This window comes from Moschus berezovskii, chromosome 3 (assembly GCF_049115385.1).
Source record: "Moschus berezovskii isolate FMDL1 chromosome 3, NW_MosBer_1.0, whole genome shotgun sequence".
In the NCBI taxonomy this organism is placed as follows: domain Eukaryota; kingdom Metazoa; phylum Chordata; class Mammalia; order Artiodactyla; family Moschidae; genus Moschus; species Moschus berezovskii.
This window is the reverse complement of record NC_142462.1, coordinates 90,564,101-90,580,876: the sequence shown is the minus strand read 5'-3', so window position 1 is coordinate 90,580,876 and position 16,776 is coordinate 90,564,101. Positions and strand designations below refer to the sequence as shown.

Genomic DNA, 16,776 nt, shown 5'->3' with positions numbered 1-16,776 from the left:
GGTCATAACTTTCCTTCCAAGGAGTAAACGTCTTTTAATTTCCTGGCTGCAATCAGCATCTGCAGTGATTTTGAAGCCCCCAAAAATAAAGTCTGACACTGTTTCCACTGTTTTTCCATCTATTTCCCATGAAGTGATGGGACCAGATGTCATGATCTTTGTTTTCTGAATGTTGAGCTTCAAGCCAAACTTTTCACTCTCCTCTTTCACTTTCATCAAGAGGCTTTTGAGTTCCTCTTCACTTTCTGCCATAAGGGTAGTGTCATCTGCATATCTGAGGTTATTGATATTTCTCCCAGCAATCTTGATTCCAGCTTGTGCTTCTTCCAGCCCAGCGTTACTCATGATGCACTCTGCATATAAGTTAAATAAACAAGGTGACAATATACAGCCTTGACGTACTCCTTTTCCTATTTGGAACCAGTCTGTTGTTCCATGTCCAGTTCTGACTGTTGCTTCCTGACCTGCATACAGGTTTATCAAGAGGCAGGTCAGGTGGTCTGGGATTCCCATCTCTTTCAGAATGTTCCACAGTTTATCGTGATCCACACAGTCAAAGGCTTTGGCATAGTCAATGAAGCAGAAATAGATTGTTTTCTGGAACTCTCTTGTTTTCTCCATGATCCAGCGGATGTTGGCAATTTGATCTCTGGTGCCTCTGCCTTTTCTAAAACCTGCTTGAACATCTGGGAGTTCACGGTTCACATATTGCTGAAGCCTGGCTTGGAGAATTTTGAGCATGACTTTACTCGCGTGTGAGATGAGTGCAATTGTGTGGTAGTTTGAGCATTCTTTGGCATTGCCTTTCTTTGGGATTGGAATGAAGACTGACCTTTTCCAGTCCTGTGGCCACTGCTGAGTTTTCCAAATTTGCTGGCATATTGAGTGCAGCACTTTCACAGCATCATCTTTCAAGATTTGAAATAGCTCAACTGGAATTATGAACTCCTTATTGCCAAATTCAGACTTAAATTGAAGAAAGTAGGGAAAACACTAGACCATTCAGGTCCGAGCTAATCAAATCCCTTACGATTATATAGTAGAAGTGGCAAATAGATTCAAGGGATTAGATCTGATAGACAAAGTTCTTGATGAACTATGGAAAGGGTTGTGACATTGTACAGAAGGCAGTGATCAGGACCTATCCCAAGAAAAAGAAATGCAAAAAGGCAAAACGGTTGTCTGAGGAGGCCTTACAAATAGCTGTGAAAAGAAGAGAAGCTAAAGGCAAAGGAGAAAAGAAAAGACATACCCATCTGAATAACAGAGTTCCAAAGAATACCCAGGAGAGATAAGAAAGCCTTCCTCAGCGATCAGTGCAAAGAAATAGAGGAAAACAATAGAATAGGAAAGACTAGAGTTCTCTTCAAGAAAATTAGAGATACCAAGGGAAGATTTCATGCAAATATGGGCACAATAAAGGACAGAAATGGTAGAGACCCAACAGAAACAGAAAATATTAAGACGAGGTGGCAGGAATACCCAGAAGAGCTATACAAAAAAGATCTTCATGACCCAGATAACCATGATGGTGTGATCACTCACCTAGAGCCATACATCCTGGAATGTGAATTCAAGTGGGCCTTAGGAAGCATCTCTATGAACAAAGGTAGTGGAGGCAATGGAATTCCAGTTGAGATATTTCAAATCTGAAAAGATGATGCTGTGAAAGTGCTGCACTCAATATGCCAGAAAATTTGGAAAACTCAACAATGGCCATAGGACTAGAACAGGTCAGTTTTCATTCCAAAGAAATGAAAAGTTTTCAATCTCAAAGAAAGGCAATGCCAAAGAATGTTCAAACTACTGCACAATTGCACTCATCTCACACGCTAGTAAAGTAATACTCAAAATTCTCCAAGCCAGGCTTCAACAGTACTTGAACTGTGAACTTCCAGATGTTCAAGCTGGATTTAGAAAAGTGAGAGAAACCAGAGCTCAAATTGCCAACATCCATTGGGTCATCGAAAAAGCAAGAGAGTTCCAGAAAAACATCTACTTCTGCTTTATTGATAATGCCAAAGCCTTTGACTGTGTGGATCACAAAAAACTGTGGAAAATTCTTGAAGAGATGGAAATATCAGATCACCTTACCTGCCTCCTGAGATTTGTATGCAGGTCAAGAAGCAACAGTTAGAACTGGACGTGGAACAACAGACTGGTTGCAAATTGGGAAGGGAGTCCGTTAAGGCTGTATATTGTCACTGTGCTTATTTAACTTATATGCAGAGTATATCATGCGAAATTGCAGGCTGGATGATGCACAAGCTGGAATCAAGTTTACCGGGAGAAATATCAATAACCTCAGATACACAGATGGCACCACCCTATGGCAGAGAGTGAAGAAGAACTAAAGAGACTCTTGATGAAAGTGAAAGAGGAGAGTGAAAATGTTGGCTTAAAGCCCAATATTCAGAAAACTAAGATCATGGCATCTGGTCCCATTACATCTTGGCAAATAGGTGGGGAAACAATGGAAATAGTGACAGACTTTATTTTTTTGGGCTCCAGAATCACTGCAGATGCTGATTGCAGCCATGAAATTAAAAGATACTTGCTCCTTGGAAGAAAAGCTATGACCAACCTAGACAGCATATTAAAAAGCAGAGACATTACTTTGCCAACAAAGGTCCATCTAGTCAAAGCTATGGTGTTTCGAGTAGTCATGTATGGATGTGAGAGTTGGAATATAAAGAAAGCGCGGAAGAATTGATGCTTTTGAACTGTGGTGTTGGAGAAGTTTCTTGAGAGAACCTTGGACTGCAGGGAGATCAAACCTGTCAATCCTAAAGGAAATCAGTCCTGAATATTCATTGGAAGGAGTGATGCTGAAGCTGAAACTCCAAAACTTTGGGCACCTGATGCAAAGAGCAGACTCATTGGGAAAGATCTTGATGCTGAGAAAGATTGAAGGCAGGAGGGGAAGAGGACAACAGAGGATGAGATGGTTGGATGGCATCACCAACTCAATGGGCATGATTTTGAGGAAGCTCCAGGAGTTTCTGATGGACATGGAAGCCTGGTGTGCTGCATTCTATTGGGTTGCAGAGTTGGACACGACAGAGCCACTGAAGTGACTTACTTACAGAATATTCTGATATTTTATCCTAAATAATGAAGATTTCAGATTTCATTTAACAAATACTTTACAAGTTCATTAAAGTTATTCATCTAAAGTGTTCAGTTCAGTTCATTTCAGTCACTCAGTCGTGTCTGACTCTTTGTGACCCCATGGACTGTAGCATGCCAGGCCTCCCTTTCCATCACCAACTCCCGGAGTTTATCCAAACTCATGTCCATTGTGTTGGTGATGCCATCCAGCCATCTCATCCTCCGGCGTCCCCATCTCCTCCCACCCCCAATCCCTCCCAGCATCAGGGTCTTTTACAATGAGTCAACTCTTCTCATGAGGTGGCCAAAGTGTTTGAGTTTCAGCTTTAGTATCACTCCTTCCAATGAACACCCAGGACTGATCTCCTTTAGATGGACTGGTTGGATCTCCTTGCAGTCCAAGGGACTCTCAAGAGTCTTCTCCAGCACCACAGTTCAAAATCATCAATTCTTCGGCGATCAGCTTTCTTCACAGTCCAACTCTCACATCCATACATGACCACTGGAAAAACTATAGCCTTGACTAGATGGACCTTTGTTGGCAAAATAATGTCTCTGCCTTTTAATATACTATCTAGGTTGGTCATAACTTTCCTTACAAGGAGTAAGAGTATTTTAATTTTATGGCTGCAATCACCATCTGCAGTGATTTTGGAGCCCCCCCAAAATAAAGTCAGCCACAATTTCCACTGTTTCCCCATCTATTTGCCCTGAAATGATGGGACCAGATTCCATGTTCTTAGTTTGCTGAATGTTGAGCTTCAAGCCAACCTTTTCACTCTCCTCTTTGACTTTCATCAAGAGGCTTTTGAGTTCCTCTTCACTTTCTGCTATAAGGATGGTGTCATCTTTCTGAGTTTATTGATATTTCTCCCAGCAATCTTGATTCCAGCTTGTGCTTCTTCCAGCCCAGCGTTCCTCGTGATGTACTCTGCATATAAGTTAAATAAGCAGGGTGACAAAATACAACCTTGATGTACTGCTTTTCCTATTTGGAACCAGTCTGTTGTTGCATGTCCAGTTCTGACTGTTGCTTCCTGACCTGCATACAGGTGTCTCAAGAGGCAGGTCAGGTGGTCTGGTATTCCCATCTCTTTAAGAATTTTCCACAGTTTATTGTGATCCACACAGTCAAATGCTTTGGCATAGTCAATAAAGCAGAAATAGATGTTTTTCTGGAACTCTCTTGCTTTTTCAATGATCCAGTGGATGTTGGCAGTTTGATCTCTGGTTCCTCTGCCTTTTCTAAAACCTGCTTGAACATCTGTAAGTTCACAGTTCACATATTGCTAAAGTGTTATATGTGCTTTTTCCATCTAAAGTGTTAGACGGAATTCATAGCTCTTGTTCTCAAGATGTCAGTGTACATTAGAGTATTTTAGGACTACATGTACGATTCTAACCAAAATAAATGAATTTGCTGAGGTGTCTTTCTCACCCTCTTTGGATACTGCTTATGTCTTCCAGCATACTGTGATAGGTTTAAGTTGTAACTTTATGGGCAGGGTTTCTCTTCAGATCTGATTGATAACAATGAAATACATTTCAAGTAATTAAACTTAAATAGATTTTCTTGGGTCTTAAATCTATTGCTTTCAGCTAGTTATACTGTTCATAAGTTATATGTCTGTGTTGTGAGTATGAATCATGGCCAGTAGAGCAGTGTCATGGGTCTTATTTTCTCCCAAAATCTTATCAGGAAAAATTCAAACATACAGAAAAATTGCAGCAGTAGTATAATGAATTCTTAAAAAATTTTTTTCAGTCATTGAATGACAGCTTTTATTTTTTTTCTCTCCTCTTTAATCCAAATTCCTGTAAAAAATTATTTATTTTTAATTGGAGGATAATTGAGGATGAGATGGTTGGATAGCATCACCAGCTCAATGGACATGAACTTGTACAAACTCTGGGAGATATTGAGGGACAGGGAGGCCTGGTGTGGTATAGTCCATGGGGTTGCAAAGAGTCAGATATGTCTTATGGACTGAACAAACACAACAAACGATTGCTTTATAATGTTGTGTTGGTTTCTGTCATACAGCAACATGAATCAGCTGTTAAGTATACATATGTCCCCTCCATCCCACCTCTCTAAGTTGTCATAGAGCACCTGTCATTGAGTTCCCTGTGTTATACAGCAGCTTCCCACACTAGCTCTCATATGTGAAACATATTGTAATATATATGTTTCAGCGCTATTCTTTCAAGTCATCCCATCCTCTCCTTCTCCTTGTGGACTCTGTGTCCACAAGTCTATTCTCCATCTCTGTCACTATTCCTGCCCTGCAAATAGGTTCATCAGTACCATTTTTCTAGATTCCATATATATGTTTTATGGAATTTTTATTCAGTATTTGTTTTTCTCTTTCTGACTTATTTCACTCTGTATAACAGAAGCAGAAGATATTAAGAAGAGGTGGCAAGAATAGACAGAAGAACTGTACAAAAAATATCTTCACGACCAAGATAATCACGATAACATGATCACTGACCTAGAGCCAGACATCGTGGAATGTGAAGTAAAGTGGGCCTTAGAAAGCTTCACTACGAACAAAGCTAGTGGAGGTGATGGAATTCCAGTTGAGTTATTTCAAATCTTGAAAGATGATGCTGTGAAAGTGCTGCACTGAATATGCCAGCAAATTTGGAAAGCTCAGCAGTGGCCACAGGACTGGAAAAGGTCAGTCTTCATTCCAATCCCAAAGAAAGGCAATGCCAAAGAATGCCCAAACTACTGTACAATTGCACTCATCTCACACGCGAGTAAAGTCATGCTCAAAATTCTCCAAGCCAGGCTTCAGCAATATGTGAACCGTGAACACCCAGATGTTCAAGCAGGTTTTAGAAAAGGCAGAGGCACCAGAGATCAAATTGCCAACATCCGCTGGATCATGGAGAAAGCAAGAGAGTTCCAGAAAAACATCTATTTCTGCTTCATTGACTATGCCAAAGCCTTTGACTGTGTGGATCACGATAAACTGTGGAACATTCTGAAAGAGATGGGAATTCCAGACCACCTGACCTGCCTCTTGAGGCAGGTCAGGAAGCAACAGTCAGAACTGGACATGGAACAAGAGACTGGTTCCAAATAGGAAAAGGAGTATGTCAAGGTTGTATATTGTCACCCTGCTTATTTAATTTATATGAAGAGTACATCATGAGGAACGCTGGTCTGGAAGAAGCACAAGCTGGAATCAGGATTGCTGGGAGAAATATCAATAACCTCAGATATGCCGATGACACCACCCTTATGGCATAAAGTGAAGAGGAACTCAAAAGCCTCTTGATGAAAGTGAAAGAGGAGAGTGAAAAGGTTGGCTTGAAGCTCAACATTCAGAAAACAAAGATCATGGCATCTGATCCCATCATTTGGGAAATATCACATGGGGAATAGATGGGGTAACAGTGGAAACAGTGTCAGACTTTATTTTTTTGGGCTCCAAAATCACTGCGGATGCTGATTGCAGCCATGAAATTAAAAGACGCTTACTCCTTGGAAGGAAAGTTATGACCAACCTAGATAGTATATTAAAAGGCAAAGACATTACTTTGCCAACAAAGGTCCGTCTAGTCAAGGCTATGGTTTTTCCCATGGTCATGTATGGATGTGAGAGTTGGACTGTGAAGAAACCTGATTGCCGAAGAATTGATACTTTTGAACTGTAGTGCTGGAGAAGACTCTTGAGAGTCCCTTGGACTGCAGGGGGATCCAACCAGTCTATTCTAAAGGAGATCAATCCTGGGTGTTCATTGGAAGGACTGATGCTAAGGCTGAAACTGCAATACTTTGGCCACCTCATGCGACGAGTTGACTCAATGGAAACGACTCTGGTGGTGGGAAGGATTGGGGGAGGGAGGAGAAGGGGCGACAGAGAATGAGATGGCTGGATGTCGTCACCCACTCTGTGGACATGAGTTTGAGTGAACTCCGGGAGTTGGTGATGGACAGGGAGGCCTGGCGTGCTGTTATTCATGGGGTCGCAGAGAGTCGGACACGAATGAGCGACTGAACTGAACTGAACTGAACAGGTTTTAGGTTCGTCTACCTCACCAGAATTGACTCAAATTCTTTCCTTTTTAATGGCTGAGTAATATACCATTCCCATCTCTTTCAGAATGTTCCACAGTTTATTGTGATCCACACAGTCAAAGGGTTTGGCATAGTCAATGAAGCAGAAATAGATGTTTTTCTGGAACTCTCTTGCTTTCTTCATGATCCAGCGGATGCTGGCAATTTGATCTCTGGTGCCTCTGCCTTTTCTAAAACCTGCTTGAACATCTGGAAGTTCACGGTTCACATATTGCTGAAGCCTGGCTTGGAGAATTTTGAGCATGACTTTACTAGCATGTGAGATGAGTGCAATTGTGCGGTAGTTTGAGCATTCTTTGGCATTGCCTTTCTTTGAGATTGGAATGAAGACTGACCTTTTCCAGTTCTGTGGCCACTGCTGAGTGTTCCAAATCTTCTGGCATATTGAGTGCAGCACTTTCACAGCATCATCTTTCAGGATTTGAAATAGCTCAATTGGAATTCCATCACCTCCACTAGCTTTGTTTGTAGTGATGCTCTCTAAGGCCCACTTGACTTCACATTCCAAGATGTCTGGTTCCAGGTGAGTGATCACGCCATCGTGATTGTCTTCATCATGAAGATCTTTTTGGTACACTTCTTCTGTGTATTCTTGCCACCTCTTCTTAATATCTTCTGCTTCTGTTAGGTCCATACCATTTCTGTCCTTTATCGAGCCCATCTTTGCATGAAATGTTCCCTTGATATCTCTAATTTTTTGAAAACATCTCTTGTTTTTCCTATTCTGTTGTTTTCCTCTATTTCTTTGCATTGATCGCTGAGGAAGGCTTTCTTTTCTCTCCTTGCTATTCTTTGGAACTCTGCATTCAGATGCTTATATCTTTCCTTTTCTCCTTTGCTTTTCGCTTCTCTTCTTTTCACAGCTATTTGTAAGGCCTCCTCAGACAGCCATTTTGCTTTTTTGCATTTCTTTTCCATGGGGATGGTCTTGGTCCCTGTCTCCTGTACAATGTCACGAACCTCCGTCCAGAGTTCGTCAGGCACTCTATCAATCAGATCTAGTCCCTTAAATCTATTTCTCACTTCCACTGTATAATCATAAGGGATTTGATTTAGGTCATATCTGAATCGTCTAGTAGTTTTCCCTACTTGCTTCAATTTCAGTCTGAATTTGGCAATAAAGAGTTCATGATCTGAGCCACAGTCAGCTCCTGGTCTTCTTTTTGCTAACTGTATAGAGCTTCTCCATCTTTGGCTTCAAAGAATATAATCAATTTGACTTTGGTGTTGACCATCTGGTGATGTCCATGCGTAGAATCTTCTCTTGTGTTGTTGGAAGAGGGTGTTTGCTATGACCAGTGTGTTCTCTTGGCAAAACTCAATTAGCCTTTTTCCTGCTTCATTCCGTGCTCCAAGGCCAAATTTGCCTGTTACTCCAGGTGTTTCTTGACTTCATAGTTTTGCATTCCAGTCCCCTATAATGAAAGGACATCTTTTTTGGGTGTTAGTTCTAAAAGGTCTTGTAGGTCTTCATAGAACCGTTCAACTTCAGCTTCTTCAGCATTACTGGTTGGGGCATAGACTTGGATTACTGCAGTATTGAATGGTTTGCCTTGGAAATGAACAGAAATCATTCTGTTGTTTTTAAGATTGCATCCAAGTACTGCATTTCGGACTCTTTTGTTGACCATGATGGCTACTCCATTTCTTCTAAGGGATTCCTGCCCACAGTAGTAGATATAATGGTCATCTGAGTTAAATTCACCCATTCCAGTCCATTTTAGTTCACTGATTCCTAGAATGTTGACGTTCACTCTTGTCATCTCCTGTTTGACCACTTCCAATTTGCCTTGATTCATAGACCTAACATTCCAGGTTCCTATGCAATATTGCTCTTTACAGCATCGGACCTTGCTTCTATCACCAGTCACATCTACAACTGGGTATTTGTTTCGCTTTGGCTCCATCCCTTCATTCTTTCTGGAGTTATTTCTCCACTGATCTCCAGTAGCATATGGGGCACCTACCAACCTGGGGAATTCCTCATTCAGTATCCTATCATTTTTCCTTTTGATACTGTTCATGGGGTTCTCAAGGCAAGTATACTAAAGTTGTTTGCCATTCCCTTCTCCAGTGGATCACATTCTGTCAGACCTCTCCACCATGACCTGCCCGTCTTGGGTGGCCCCACACGGCATGGCTTAGTTTCATTGAGTTAGACAGGGCTGTGGTCCATACAATCAGATCAACTAGTTTTTTGTGATTATAATTTCAGAGTGTCTGCTCTCTAATGCCCCCTTCCAATACCTACTATCTTATTTGGGTTTCTCTTACCTTGGTTGTGGAATATCTGTGGAACATTCTGAAAGAGATGGGAATACCAGACCACCTGACCTGCCTCTTGAGAAACCTGTATGCAGGTCAGGAAGCAACAGTTATGACTGGACGTGGAACAACAGACTGGTTCCAAATAGGAAAAGGAGTACGTCAAGGTTGTATATTGTCACCTTGCTTATTTAATTTATATGCAGAGTACATCATGAGGAACGCTGGGCTGGAAGAAGCACAAGCTGGAATCAAGATTGCTGGGAGAAATATCAATAACCTCAGATACGCCGATGACACCACCCTTATGGTAGAAAGTGAAGAGGAACTCAATGGCCTCTTGATGAAAGTGAAAGAGGAGAGTGAAAAGTTTGGCTTGAAGCTCAACATTTAGGAAACGAAGATCATGGCATCTGGTCTCATCACTTCATGGGAAATAGATGGGGAAACAGTGGAAACAGTGTCAGACTTTATTTTTTTGGGCTCCAAAATCATTGCAGATGCTGATTGCAGCCATGAAATTAAAAGACGCTTACTCCTTGGAAGGAAAGTTATGACCAATCTAGATAGCATATTAAAAAGCAGAGACATTACTTTGCCAACCAAGGTCCATCTAGTTAAGGCTATGGTTTTTCCTGTGGTCATGTATGGATGTGAGAGTTGGACTATGAAGAAAGCTGATCACCGAATAATTGATGCTTTTGAACTGTGGTGCTGGAGAAGACTCTTGGGAGTCCCTTGGACTGCAAGGAGATCCAGCCAGTCCATTCTAAAGGAGATCAATCCTGGGTGTTCATTGGAAGGACTGATGCTAAAGCTGAAACTCCAATACTTTGGCCACCTCATGTGACGAATTGACTCACTGGAAAAGACTCTGATGCTGGGACGGATTGGGGGTGGGAGGAGTTGTGGACGACAGAGAATGAGATGGCTGAGTGGCATCACTGACTCGATGGACATGAGTTTGAGTGAACTCCGGGAGTTGGTGATGGACAGGGAGGCCTGGCGTGCTGTGATTCATGGGGTCACAAAGAGTCGGATACGACTGAGCGACTGAACTGAACTGAATATACCATTGTATATATGTACCAAAGTTGTTTATTCATTCATCTGTTTTTGGACATCTAGGTTGCTTCCAAGTCTTGTTCATGTGAATAATGCTGCAGTGAACACTGGGGTACATGTGTCTTTTCAATTATGATTATCTCAGGGTATATGCCCAGTAGTGGGATAGCTGGGTCATATGGTAGTTTTATTCCTAGTTTTTTTAAAGGAATCTCCATACTATATCAGGTTACATTTTCACTAACAGTGCAAGAGGGTTCCCTTTTCTCCACGTCCTTTCCAGCATTTATTGTTTGTAGCTTTTTTTGGTGATGGCTTTTCTGACTGTTGTGAGGTGATACCTCATTGTAGTTTTGATTTGCATTTCAAAGTAAATAGAAGACATCATGAAACTTTGCCTTTAAATCCTTCAGAAGATATCTCCTGGGGGTAGAGCTCAGTGATAGAGCATTTTAATTTGTTTTTTTTACTGTGAGTGGAAAGAAGATTTTTTTTTCCCCAGAAGAAAAGAAAATGATGATGGCTTCTTCAACATGCAAAGTTGTGCTTTTTTTTTAAATTGTGGGCAAAATTCTAGAATAGATTATTAGTTGATTTGTGAACATTTCAGTGAGGAAGAGGTGATCACCAGTAAAACTAAGTTGTTTTTCCCTCTCACTTTATTTCATAGTAAATTCTTATATCAGGGAAATGTGATAAATGTTTGGTCTCCACCGAAGCAGTTGACTTGTATAAACCTTGTAGATAGTTTGGAGATCCATAAAACACAGGGTGATTTCTGATGGGTCTGATTTCAGCATAGCACTGTTTAGAATTTTAACCAATGCCTTAACTCCAAAGCTAGTGGTGGTGATGGAATTCCAGTTGAGCTATTTCAAGTCTTGAAAGATGATGCTGTGAAAGTGCTGCACTCAATATGCCAGCAGATTTGGAAAACTCAGCAGTGGCCACAGGACTGGAAGAGGTCAGTCTTCATTCCAATCCCAAAGAAAGGCAATGCCAAAGAATGCTCAAACTACCGCACAATTGCACTCATCTCACACGCTAGTAAAGTCATGCTCAAAATTCTCCAAGCCAGGCTTCAGCAGTATGTAAACCGTGAACTCCCAGATGTTCAAGCAGGTTTTAGAAAAGGCAGAGGCACCAGAGATCAAATTGCCAACATCCGCTGGATCATAGAGAAAGCAAGAGAGTTTCAGAAAAACATCTATTTCTGCTTCATTGACTATGCCAAAGCCTTTGACTGTGTGGATCACAATAAACTGTGGAACATTCTGAAAGAGATGGGAATCCCAGACCACCTGACCTGCCTCTTGAGAAACCTGTATGCAGGTCAGGAAGCAACAGTTAGAACCGGTCATGGAACAACAGACTGGTTCCAAATAGGAAAAGGAGTGCGTCAAGGTTGTATATTGTCACCTTGCTTATTTAACTTATATGCAGAGTGCATCATGAGGAACGCTGGGCTGGAAGAAGCACAAGCTGGAATCAAGATTGCTGGGAGAAATATCAATAACCTCAGATATGCAGATGACACTACCCTTATGGCAGAAAGTGAAGAGGAACTCAAAAGCCTCTTGATGAAAGTGAAAGAGGAGAGTGAAAAGGTTGGCTTGAAGCTCAACATTCAGAAAACAAAGATCATGGCATCTGGTCCCATCACTTCATGGGAAATAGATGGAAAAACAGTGGAAACAGTGTCAGACTTTGTTTTTTTGGGCTCCAAAATCACTGCAGATGCTGATTGCAGCCATGAAATTAAAAGACGCTTGCTCCTTGGAAGGAAAGTTATGACCAACCTTGATAGTATATTAAAAAGCAGAGACATTACTTTGCCGACCAAGGTCCGTCTAGTCAAGGCAATGGTTTTTCCCGTGGTCATGTATGGATGTGAGAGTTGGACTGTGAAGAAGGCTGATCGCCGAAGAATCGATGCTTTTGAACTGTGGTGTTGGAGAAGACTCTTGAGAGTCCCTTATACTGCAAGGAGATCCAACCAGTCCATTCTAAAGGAGATCAATCCTGGATGTTCATTGGAGGGACTGATGCTAAAGCTGAAACTGCAATACTTTGGCCACCTCATGCGACGAGTTGACTCACTGGAAAAGACTCTGATGCTGGGAAAGGTTGGGGGCGGGAGGAGAAGGGGACGACGGAGAATGAGATGGCTGGATGGCATCACCGACTCTGTGGACATGAGTTTGAGTGTACTCCGGGAGTTGGTGATGGACAGGGAGGCCTGGCGTGCTGTGATTCATGGGGTCGCGGAGAGTCGGACATGACTGAGCGACTGAACTGAACTGAACTGAACTAACTAATACTTTAGGGAACACACCTGTTCTTGAAATGAGTTCTCTCAAAACAGAGAGAGAAGGAGAATATGTAATATGACAGACTCACCAAGAATCAGTATCTAGAAAATAGCTAGTATACATTTATTTAAAAGAAATGCTTATAAAATGGAGAAAAGAATAACTTATGTGCTGTGTAATTTTCCAGGGATATTTTATCATTAAATATCATAATGCATACATGTTGAATTCTTGGGGTAATAATAAAAGCTACTGGGAGACTTCCCTGGTGGTCCAGTGGCTGAGATTCTGCACTCCCAGTGCAGGGGGCCTTACTTAGGGAACAAGTTCCCACATGCTGCAACTAAGAATTTGGATGACACAACTACAAAAGCCCACAGGTTGCAACAAAGATAGAAGTTCCCATGTGCCGCAACTAAGATCTGGCACAACCAAATAAATAAATAAAATATTTTTTAAAAAGGTACTGGGTATCTTTATCAGTGGAACTCTTTAGCTCCTAAACTCAACTTTTCTGTATTTTTTTTATAACTTTATAGAATCAGACTACGTGGTACTCTGAGCACAGCTCTTTTTAGCTTAATTTTTTTTTTTTTCTATTATTACACAACTAATGTCTGCTCATGGGCAAAAAGAGTACTATTTTAGTATATAATATAAAATCTCTTTATGTCCTTGTATGCTCATTTCTCCCGATAAACATAATAATATGTATATTGGTTTTTTAAAGGTGTTTTTTGTTTACTTTATATATTCTGAATACTTTTCTAATAGCATAGCTTATTTATTACATTTATTTTCTTGTCTTACTGAAAGTTGATCAAATCAAATTGAAAGTTGATGAATCATCTAAATTCACCAAATTCAGATGAATTTGTGATTCATCTGACTATTTTATGTGATTTGAAATATAATTTATGATCCTATAGAAATCTAAAGATACAAATACTCCACATAAATTTAAATCTAAAAATTCAAATACCCTACAAAAATAATTTTTATTGTGGTATAACATATATAACATAAACATGTTTAACCATTTGTGCCACACAATTCAGTAGCACTAGTTACATTCATAATATAGTGTAACCATCACTGCTTTGTATTTCCCATATGTTTCATTACCCCAAACAAACTATCCATTAAACAATAATTCTTCACTTCCCTCTCCCTCAGCTTCTGATAACCTCTAATTTACTTTCTGTCTTTATGAACTTGCCTGTTTTAGATATTTCATGTAAGTGAAATCATGCAATATGTGTACGTTTGTGTCTGGTTAATTTTACTTAGCATTATGTTTTCAGGAACTTTGTTCCTCTGTATGACTGAAAAATATTCTACTTTATGGATGGGAACACTTGTCTATTGATGAATACTTAGGTTGTTTCCACCTTTTGGCTATTGTGAATAATGCTGCTATGAACATTTGGATATACGTACCTGTTCAAGTCCCTGCTTTCAGTTATTTGTGGTATTTACCTAGGAATGGCATCTTTGGATCATATGGTAATTCAATGTTTAACTTTTTGAGGAACACACAGAGTTTTTAAAATTGAAAATAATTTATCAAATGCATTTGCATAAGGTACTGTACTATACTATTAATATGTACCATTCAAGTTATGCAGCCAGGAGATGACTGGTATAGAAGCCTAGGTGTATTTGATGTCATTTGTTTTCTTTAGTGCCCACAGGAGTGCTTTGTAAGTAGTAGATACACTCAGAAAAGTATGAGGAACAAATTGAAGTGTAACTGTAGTCTTGTGTTTTATTTATAGTAATACCCACTCTCCCTCCACATTTCCCAAGCAATACATAGTAGAATTGTTAGAATCATTAACAGTAAATAAACACATCTCAACTTGGGCTCTCCCTGGAGCATACTGCCCATGTGAGAAGCATCTCAAAAGTTAATTGGCATCTGAAATTTGGAAAGGATGTCTGTATGGCTTGAGATTTGGAGTGCATACCTGAAATCTATTCTTCTCTGTCCTGTATCTTAATGTACTGGAGATCTTGAGGATCTCTAGTACCTCTGTTTCAGGAGCTCTGGAGGATGACAGCTTATTTCCCTGAGATGCTTCCTAAGATCCCCTCTCCCTAAGTTTTGTTAAGTCAAATAGTTCCATGTATCCACTCCAAATTTGTTGACAACATAACAAACAGGCACTCAGTTTATTTACGTTTCCATCTAAAGTTTATGTAAATTCAATTATTTTCCATCTAGAGCAGAGGTTGTCAAACTGTGGACCAATTCCGATTTGTTTTTGCATAGCCCATGAACTAAGCATGAATTTTACATTGTTAAAGATCATTAGAGAAAAATAAATATGTGACAGGGAATGTATGTGGCCTGGAAAGGCTAAAGTATTTGTTGTTTGATATTTTATGGAAAAAAGTTTGTCTACCCCTGGCCCAGACTTATTCTATTTCATTAGTTTGTGTGTGTGAGATGTTAACATGTAATTTATGTTAACATGTTATATTATGTTAACATGGCAATTAAAAAATTGTTGAATAGTTATTAGGCACTTGGATATGGTAAAGAATTATGTCATGAATTTTTCTTTATGACCTCGTACAATTTTTGTGATATTTTCAGAAGATACGTAGTCACAAATGAGATTTTGAAAAGAAGTTTAAGATTAGGGTTTCAATGGTTTGTTCTCTATTTCATATAGTAGTAATCTGGAAATCAAAATTGAGGTCTTGTTTCTGACAGTTACTGATTTACTGAGTTATAGTTTAGCATTTTTTTTTTTTAGTCATTCATTAAATACATTTAAAACTCTTTGGAAAGGAAGCATCTGGAAAGTGTGAAAGCAATTGATAAGCGTTTACAAGTATTAGGTGCCAATATGTACATGTTGTAATGAGGAGTATTACATGATAAGGATAGGGTTGTAAAGATGTGTTTAGTTTTAAAGGAGTTAAGAAATATTTTTCATGTATTTTATGTCCTTATAGTCTTAATTTTTTTAATTTCTGAGAATATACTTGGACAGACCACATAGCCTAGATATTTCTTACATTTAATGTAAGCAGAATCCAGTTAACACTATGGTATTAACTGAACATTTTAATAGCCATTGTTTAATTGACAGTCATACCTCAAGTAGTTGATTAGAGCCTTCATGTCTAATTACACCTTGAAGAGCTGACTCACTGGAAAAGACTCTGATGCTGGGAGGGATTGGGGGCAGGAGGAGAAGGGGACGACAGAGAATGAGATGGCTGGCTGGATGGCATCACTGACTCGATGGACATGAGTTTGAGTGAACTCCGGGAGTTGGTGATGGACAGGGAGGCCTGGCGTGCTGTGATTCACAGGGTCGCAGAGTCGGTCATGACTGAACTGAACTGAATTCTACTTTTCCTGTGATTTTTATGAGCTTTTAGAAAGTGAGGATAATTGTGTTTACTGAAATCAGAATTCATGTGGGGGTTTGTTGAAAGTTAGGGAGTCCCTTAAGTCTGACTTGTCTTCGTCTCTTCCTTCAGCTTGCGGCTGTTTGTGATGTATTTGTGGAGAACTATGTCCCTGGCAAACTGTCTGCAATGGGGCTGGGCTATGAAGATATAGATGAGATTGCACCTCACATTGTCTACTGTTCCATCACAGGTATTTCAACCCCACGCCCTTGTCAGTGAGTAGGTTTTCCAGGTTCTGTGTCTCTTTCTGTGCATAAGAAACCTCTCACTAGCGCTGGTTTTCTCAGTGGTTCTGCTCTCCTTCCCTGCCAGGCCATTTTAGGTTGTTGAAAATTAATCATTAAAGAACATTAATGTAAATGAACATTTTTCATATATTATTGGCTGTTTGTATTTCTTCTGTGAATTTGTCTGCCTGTGAAAGTGCAAATGTTAGTTGCTCAGTTGTGTCCGACTCTTTGCAACCCCATGGACAACCCACCAGGCTCCTCTGTCCAT

The 16,776-nt window shown here is 40.1% G+C and overlaps 1 protein-coding gene across 2 annotated transcripts in view; it reads left to right on the top strand.

The window, feature by feature from the left end:
• Nucleotides 1-16,776, top strand: part of SUGCT (succinyl-CoA:glutarate-CoA transferase) — a 791,249-nt gene that overhangs the window by 24,319 nt on the left and 750,154 nt on the right. For both annotated transcript variants that reach the window (XM_055421153.2, XM_055421151.2), the window contains one exon: nt 16,348-16,468. In XM_055421153.2, coding sequence (XP_055277128.2) covers nt 16,348-16,468 — 121 coding nt within the window. The remainder of the gene's footprint in view (nt 1-16,347; nt 16,469-16,776) is intronic.